Raw genomic sequence first — 8,471 nt, forward strand, 5'->3', positions numbered from 1 at the left:
TCGGAGCAACTCCTTGGATGGGAGCTGGGAATTCTCACAGCCCAGCAAGGAGCCCCAACCCGGCACCCAAAGCCCCTCCGCAACGGACCAGCAGAGAGGGAAGAAAGGCCACAAGGGTAGCAGACATCAACCCGCCACCACGATGCCACCAACACCACCGCAGGAGCCGCCATCGGTTTAACCTTCGGGGTCCTTGGCCGCGCCAAGTAACCGAGGGAGAGGAAGAGGCCGAAGGCTCGCAGAGGTCGAGAGGAAGAGGCGCCGGCGAGGCTGGGCCAGCTCAGTTCTTGAGCAGGTCGCCCAAGTCGTACGCCTCGAAGAGGTCGCTGACGCCCTCGCCGTCCTCGAGCCCCCACAGGTAGTCGTCGTGGGCCAGCGGGGGCGAGAAGCCGACCAAGGGCCCCGCGTCCAGGTAGGACGGGGCGCAGGGCAGCTGGTCCTCCGTGTGCTGCAGGAGGTGCCGCGGAGAGCCCAGCAGCCCGGCCTCCATGCGCGGGGGCTCCGCTGCGGCGGCGAGAGGCGGAGGTGAGCAGGGGACGGGGGCATCGAGCCGTCCCCGCGGCCACCAGCGCTGGCCCCCCTGGGTACCTTTCTCAGGGGAGGGGACATCGCGGTGCGTGGCAGGGATGGGCTCCTCAGCGGGGGGCTCCTCTGGCATCTCCTCCGGGCACAGATAGACCTCGATAGGGCCCTTGGTGCTCTGCAGATGGAGCTGTAGCTTGTCCTGCCAGGGGGAAAGGGGGGCTCAGGGCACCTCTGGAGTGTCCCCCAAGCTCCCACAGCCCCTCAAGGGACAAGCAGCCCCATGGGGCACACGGACACCCCAACCCTGCCATGCAGCGGAGAAAGGACCACCTGGAGATGTCCCCCGGGATGCTCCAGATGAAGCCACTCAAGATGAAGGCAGCCCCCCTGCCCCGCAGCGGCCCCCACACACCTCCTGCAAATCAGGCACCTCCAGGCGCGTCTCTGGCGGAGCCTTCACCGCGATCACCGTCTGCTCCTCGAAGGTGCCGATGGCACGCAGGTCCTGGTAGGTGACGTAGGCCAGCGTGGACACGGAAGGGGTATAGGAAAACACGAAGCTGCGAGGGAGACCCCTCCATTCCCCCCAGCCCCGCAATGTTGCTGCCAAACACGCAGCTCCCAGCGTTTTCCCCATCCCAGGAAGTGCATTTGTCCACCCAGGATGGGAGCAAAGAGAGGGCAAGGGACTTGGACGGCACCCAAGCCCCTGCTCCGAGTCCCATGCACGGCTCTCTCCCAACAAGGATATCTCTGGTTGGCTTCATCCTCCGTCAGCTGCTTGAGCTGCAGGGCACAGTCCTGCAGGAGCCGGTCCAGCGTCCTCTCCGTCTTGGCCAGCTCGGCCAGCTCCTGGCGCAGCACCTGCTGCTTGGTGACCACTGACACGTCCTCGAAGATCCCCGTCCCCCTGTGCCACACACGAGCTCCACTCACCCATCACTGTGTCCCATGTCCCCAAGCCACCTCGCCCCATCCTTCCCAGCTCACCACTTGTCACCTGCCCTTGGGAGCCAGCTCACCCCATTTCCCCCATCCATCCATCCATCCATCCACCCATCCATCCATCCATCCATCCATCCTTCCCTCCCTCCTTCACCTACATCCACTGGATGTGGCTCTTGGACTTCTTGCGGATGAGCTGGATGCCCTCCAGCACGTTGGTGATGTCGTAGATGCGCCGCTTCTGCACCTCGAGCAGCTCGGCAGCGCGGTTGAGGTCCAGGACGCCGTCGGGAGACTCGCTCAGCAGCCGGATGAACTTCTTGGTGAGCAGCCCCAGCGAGGTGTCGTAGCGGGTCTTCTCACCGGGGGACTTGGGGGCTGCAGGGAAATGAGAGACCCCTCCGGCCCCTGCTTCAGGCTGGGACACGGATGCCCCAGGGCCAGACATGGTCCTCGCCACTCTAAAGAGGTTTGGGTCATTTTGGGGCAGTGTGAGGGGACAGTGCAGAGAGCGGCAGCTCTAAACGGGAGAGCAATGGGGTCTGCCCCTCTATCCCAAACCAGCCTCCCGCTTTCCTCCCCTCTCGGCCCGGCACCACTTACTCCTGGGGCTGGGCACCTGGGCCAGGCTCCTGCCCTTGTCCTTGGGCGTGCGGAATTCCGGGCAGCCCGGCTGGCCTGGGCCCTCCAGGTCCAGCTTCCGCTTGGCCTGGAGCAGGAGAAATAGAGAAAAACAACCCAGTTAGGGCAGAGCCAGGCACCAGCCCCCACTCCAGCCCAGCGGGATGCTGGAATGGATGGCACGGAGGGACCTTCCGCCTCCCTCCTTCCCGCAGCAGCTCCCAGGATGCGTCCGGATGCTCTCAGCACTGGCAGCCTGAGCGCTTCCCGCAGCCGCCGGCACTCCGCCATCCGCAGGGATTTCTCTGGCCCTGAGCCCCAGGAATGGCACCAGCTGCACCACCGGCTCCTCCGGTTTCTTGCCCGCGTGGTGGGAACACATGGCTGGCGCCGGAGCACCTGGATCCGGCCCTGCTCCACACCGCGTGGATGCCCCCGCCACGAACCCAACCGCTCCGGCTGGCAGGGGGACCTGCCGGTGCCACCCAGGGGGCAGGACAAGGGATGTGCAGCAGGTGCAGCCCTGAGGAGCTCCCGGAATGAACCCGAATGCCCCCCCAGTCCTCAAGTGGTGCAAATCCTTCAGGATTTGCAGATCCCTTGGAATTAGCAGCGACAAAACCCAAAAAGTGGCAACAAACCCCAGCAGATTTGGGCTGAGGGCAGCCCCCGCCCCAGCTCTGTGCCCTCCTCCAAGCAGTACCTGTCCCCAGGCCGGGCTGGGCCACAGGGTCCCCACCAGCGCATCCCGCATGGTCCCTGCGCCCGGAGCGGCTCCGCTCTCCGCTGCGGCACCCGGCTCCCGGGGAGGGGTTTGGAGCCTCCGCGGGTGTTGGCATCCGAGGGGGCAGGCGGAAAGGACGCCGCCGGCGGTTTTCCGCCCCCCCAGCCGGCTAGGGAGCCAGCTCGGAGCTTGGCTCCTGTGGGAATGCGCTCCCTCCCCTCCCTTCCCCAAGCAGGTTTTCCCCGGCAAAGGCGGCTCCGTCACCAGCCCCGCCGCCCCCGGCTCTGCCCCGGAGCTGCCGGCACTGAGCGCGTGGGAAACACCTGCCCCGGATCAGACCCCGGCGCATCCGCCAGCCCTGCGATGATTCGGCACGGAGACCCCCCAGATCCCAGTGGGAACAACATGCCCCCGACTTGCCAGATCCCAGGCCGGAATCCAGGCCTGGCAGCAGCTTTGGGGGCTCCCCATGTATCCCTGTTCCCCCCCAGCCCCCCCACTTTGGGGACACACAATGGACAAGGGGGAGGCTCAGTCCCAGCTGCCGGGTGGGATTAGGGGGCCGACAGCTGAGCCGGGCAGCACACGGGGCGGATGAACGGGAGCAAAACGGAGTGCCCAGGAGCAGGGGACAAGCCACCCTGCTGTCCCCAAGCGCGGTGGGTTGTGTCCTCCACTGCCCTCTCCGGTCATCGCACAGTCCCCCCCACCTGGGGGGATGCGGGTGGGATGCGGCAGGGGGAAGAGGCAGGATCCCTGTTTTGGGAGAGGGCAAGAGGGACGGGAAGAGGGGGGGACGGGCACCGCGCCAAGCAGCCCCGGGCGCAGCCGCGGCGCCAGGGGCTGCACCCTGCGCCCAGCCCAAGCATCAGAGCGGCTCCATCGCTGCCCGGGGCCCCCGCGCCGCTGCCAGCGCCGCCGCAGCGCCCGCCCCGCGCTCCGGGCTTGCCCGGGCCCTGCCCGCACCTCCTGCCTCCTCCGGCCCCCGCGCTCCCGGGACGTGGGAACGCGGCGCCCCGAGAGCGTCCCCCCGGAGCCACCGCCAGCCCGGCCCTGCAAACAACCACCCCCATCCCATGCACTGGATAGAGGAGCCCCCAAGATCCGCCCCCCCGGATGCCAAACATCCCCCCAGGCGCATCCCCGGATAAAACGTGGTGCCCATGGGCCCTCCTGCAAATACAACAGCCTCCCGAGCCACTTCTGCTCCCCCTTTTCCAAAGGCACAAGAGGCAATAAACAATGGAAGCAGAAAAGGCCCCTGCAAGCGCCAATCCAAACGGCTCCACCAACACGCTGCGGACACAGTTTTCTCAGGGTTAAGAAAGCCTGGAACCCCCAGCAAAGCCAACACTCTTCCCGAGACTCCTTTGTAGCCCTATGGAGATGCCAAGTGGCCACAAGCAGCACAAATATTCGGGATGGCCCTGGGATTTACCCTGCACTGGGTAAAACAGTTCCGAAACACGCGCATCCATGGGGGACATCTCCAAGCCCGAGGCGAAGGGAAAGCGGCAGCTGCGCGATGCCGGTCCCTCCTTCCCGCGCTGGGCAGCCGGAGCGAGCGACCTTTCCCCATGCCGTGGGTGCCACGCGGCCGGCACGCCGTGGGAGCGGCTGCCGGCGCCTGCTGGGAAGCGGGAGCAAACGCTCCTTATCCACTGGCTCCAGCTCCGCGTGCAAAGGCCACCGCTCCGAGTCCTAATTCATCAGGGCGAGGTGCCACACGGCATTCCTGGCACGCTGCTGTGCCGGCCTTTGGAAACCCTGGCACTCCGGGCTGCCACAGCGGAGCCATCATCCCTGAGGATCCATACTGGCACTTGAGGAACCATTTGGGCCTGGAAAACGAAGAGCTCCAACGGCTCCGGCTGGGACAGTGAGCCAGGATCCCTAGAGGGGCCACAACCGTTCCGGAACCGGTAGCACGGAATGCTCCAACGTTGGCACCACTGGAGCCTGGATGAGCTCTGCCATTATGCTCAGAAAAGCAGGAAGGGTTGTTCGTCGGGATTCGGGGAGTATTTTTCGGGAAGGGGGAGTAGCACAGGTGCTTCCTTCCTTGCCAGCCCCGCATCCACAGAGACACCATCAGCCCTAGTGACATCCCCAGCTGGCACCAAGCCCCAGCGGGCAGGGAACATCCATCCATCCATCCACCCATCCATCAGGCAAAGCCGGAGTGGGGCGGCAGGCGCATTGGGATGCCCCCCCAGCCCTGGGAGAACAGAGGCTCCCAGTGCAGACTGGACACGCGCCCAAAGCAGGACAGGCGGGAATTAAATGCCCAGCTGCCAGGGAGCTGCCTGGCACAGCGGGGCCCTGCGGGAGGAGAGCCCAAGCCGGGAAAAGACCAGCCAAGGGCTTGTCCTGTGTCCGACCCGCTCAGCACCGGGATGGGCAGCGTCCAACACTTCTTACCCCCAGTTCTCCCATTTTCTCCTTAGCCCAGCAGGCTTGGCAAGCACAGCCCTGGCCCCAAACCTTGCCTGCGTCGCAATGACACAGGCACTGCCAAACACAGCTATCAGGAATCCCCTTGTCCCCCCAAAGCCACGTACCCCAGCCCAGCTCTGCCCAGGCAGCCCAGAGGGGAAGGGGCATCCCCGGGGGGACAGGGACAGCAGGGGACCCCTCGCAGCTCAATCTCATCCCCAGCAAACACTTTTCAAGCCCCACTGTGACCCTCCAAACTCAATATCTCATCCTTGCCCCAGCAGGAACCAAGCCTCTGCAGTGAAGCAGAAAGGGCCCTCGTCCCCTGGGGGGGACAGGCCACCATGGGTGTCACAGCCCAAAGCCGGGGCAGTGAAGACACAGCGCAGGGACGGTGCCTGCGCAGCCTCCACTTCCTTACCACGATATGGGACTTTGAAAGGGCCTCGGCTCCACCACTGGAGCCACCACCCGAGCAAGCAGGGACAGAAAAAGAGGGAGAGAGAAGGGAAAAAAAAAAAAAAAGGAGAGAAGCGGAAGAGCAGGGCCAGCTCTGCGGGCACACAGGACCAGGGGAAGTTGAGAAACCCTCGAGCCATTTCACCGCGACCCCTGATTTTGGCCTTTGCCCTCTTCCATGGTGGGGAGACACCCTGTGGGTCGCAGACCCCAGCGGGGGGCGGGGGGAGCACGGCCAGGAGCTCCCCCAGCCCCGCTCCCTTCCGGAGACCCTCAGAAGAGCGGGTGCAAAGCCAGGATTGGGGTCGGGGCAGGGTGGGGGTGAGGACGCCTTACCGGCAGCCTTCCCGCGGAGGCCGATCTGATGCCCGGGCCCGCGGGGCCCTGCGGGGTGGTGTAGAGGCCGCCGCGCCGCGCCGGGGGGACCCCCTGCGAGCAGAGCTGCGTGAAGCCCCCGGCGGGCACCGGGGGGCTGCCCCGGCCCGCAGCGGCCGCCCGCTCGGCGGGGCCCGGCGCCGACATGGCCCGCGCTGGCGGCGGCGGCGGGTGGCGGGGCCCGGCCGCCCCCGCGCCGGGGGACGCTCCCCGGGGGAGCCGCAGCATCGGCGAGTCCCGTCCGAGAGGCCCGGCGGGCAGGTCACGAGCCCGCGGGCGGCATCGCTGTGTTTTTGCGGGGGAGGGAGGCTAGGAAGACGCGGGGGGGCCGCGGGAGCTGCCCGCCTGCAGCCGCCAGAGGGATCCGCGGGGCCCTGACAGCGGCCGGAACTCCCGAAAAAAAAAAAAGAGAGAGAAAAAAAAACAGCTCAAAAGCTGCAGATGCAGCTGGAACACGGGGAGAGGAAAATTAAGTGGGGAGCGGGGAGAGTCCGCGGCCGGCAAAAACTTGCGGGAAAGGCGCGTTTCGCCCCCAGAGTCGCCCCCGGCGGCCGTTCGCGCTCGAACCGGATGGAGGCCGGAGCGGCGCGGCGCGGCGCGGCCCGGCACGGCCCGGCGGCGGCCCCGGCTCTTCCCCTCCGCGCTCCCGTCTGTCTTTCCCTTTTCTTTCCTTCCCTTCCCTTTTTTTCGCTCTTTCTCCCCTTCTTTCTTTTCCCTTCCCTTTCTCTTTCGCTAGCTTTTTTTTTTTTTTTAAGCGCCAAACGACGTGCCGCGAAATTCAGATTTCCCGCGGAAAACGCAGCGCGCTGATTGGCTGCCACTGCCTCCTCCCACCCCTCGTGGGGGGGGGCGTTAAAGGGGCAGCGCGGCGCGCAGCGGGGAGGGGTCCGCATGCAAATGAGGAGGCGGGGCCTCTTTGGCGCCTCCTGCTCCTGCTAAAGAGGGACGTGGGGGTGGGTTTGACCCCTCTCTCTAACCCGGGGCACGACTGGTCGTCACCGCGATTGCAATTTTTTCTTTTTTTTTTTTTTTTTTTTTTTTTTTTTTACTTTTTGCAAGGAAAGGCCCGCAGCTGCAGCCTGTGGGTTGCAAATACCCCCCTCAAAATACCCCTGCTCCCCCTCCTCCAAAAAAAAACCACCTCTCCCAAATTTATCCCCTGCCCCTCAGGCTGCAGAGAGCTGCGGGATCAGTCCCAGGGGGTTCCATCTGTTTGGGAGAAAAAAAAAAAAAAGCAATTCAGAGCCCTGCACTCAAATCCTGCCTGGCAGCGAATGCCCTCACAGCCAGGAATATGGGGGGCTGGAGCAGTTCAGCAGGCAGGAGGCTGGAGGGCGACTCAGGCATCGGGGGTTTTGGTCCCCCAAGGTCCCCAAGGTCTCCAAACTCTGTGTTTTCACTCCAGCCATCACAGCAGGGAGGCAGAGTCCAGGTGGCCTGTCCGCTCTCCCGCAAGGCTCAGTGGGCAAGGACACGTGCCAGGACGCTGGATTTGCCTTCTCTGCTTCTCTCCCAACCTCCTTGGGGACACAGTTCGCTATGTCATCGCCTGCTGCCACATCGGTCCAGTGTCGCGCTGCAAGCACAAGTCCCACCCGTCCCAATGCCGCTGCGCATCCTCCATCCGTCCGGGCATCCCACATGGGGGGCCTGGGACGGGACATGCTGTCCTTGGAGCCAGGCACCTCTTCTCTCCTCCACCGTCACGTCCCATCCTCGGGGCTGTGCGCTCTGAGCTGGGGCCACTGGTTTTGTGACCCGTTTGCGGTGCAGTGTGTCCTGCATCTCCTCGGTGGCAATCATGTTTGCCTGGAGAAAGGAGCAAAGCGGGAGTGTGAAGGACACCAGGTGGGATTGTTGGGACATGGTGGGATGGCATTTGCTATGAAGAGACCCCCCTGGAAGAAGGACACCGGGACAGAGTGGACCTGGTGTGATGCTGGTTGGGAGCGGGGAGGGGGTTCGGCCGTGGAGGGCTGCAGATGGGGACCCTCAGCATGACAGGAGCGCTGGGGACGTGCCCACACCTCACCGATCGCTGGAGTAAGGGTTGTCCGCGCTGGTCAGGTAGCTCCGCATGATCAGCTCCTGCTCCTGTGCCTGGTTGAAGTCCATGGCCCTCACCTCCTCGACTATCCTGGGAGGCACAACGCGGTGGCGTTAGGAGGAAGCTCTCCACCCATCCTGTCCATCAGACCCACCACCCAAACGCCACCATGAGAGGAGGGAACATTCGTTCATCTCGCTGGTGATGCTGCAGCCCCCGAGTTCCACTCAGCCTGGAGCTCTGCTCCATCGCCCCCCAGCCTTCACCTTTCCTAGAAATCCCTCAGGATGGGAGTAATGGACATGTGGACTGGAGAGCAACCGGAGAGAAAGGCTGATA

At 64.8% G+C, this 8,471-nt stretch overlaps 1 protein-coding gene across 1 annotated transcript; it reads right to left on the minus strand.

Annotated features, from left to right (window-relative positions):
- Positions 1 to 280: 280 nt before the first annotated feature.
- E2F2 (E2F transcription factor 2) lies at positions 281 to 6,313 on the minus strand. The gene is made up of 6 exons (XM_088527915.1): positions 6,047 to 6,313; positions 2,074 to 2,179; positions 1,629 to 1,848; positions 1,277 to 1,435; positions 938 to 1,052; positions 281 to 724 (listed from the first exon to the last, which is right to left on the minus strand). The coding sequence occupies exons 1-6, from the start codon at positions 6,311 to 6,313 to the stop codon at positions 281 to 283; spliced, it is 1,311 nt and encodes a 436-aa protein (XP_088384041.1).
- Between the last annotated feature and the right edge of the window lie 2,158 nt (positions 6,314 to 8,471).

Source organism: Tinamus guttatus, unplaced genomic scaffold, assembly GCF_059628265.1.
Source record: "Tinamus guttatus ecotype Peru unplaced genomic scaffold, ASM5962826v1 Tinamus_guttatus_pri_ptg000296l, whole genome shotgun sequence".
NCBI classification, from domain to species: Eukaryota; Metazoa; Chordata; class Aves; order Tinamiformes; family Tinamidae; genus Tinamus; species Tinamus guttatus.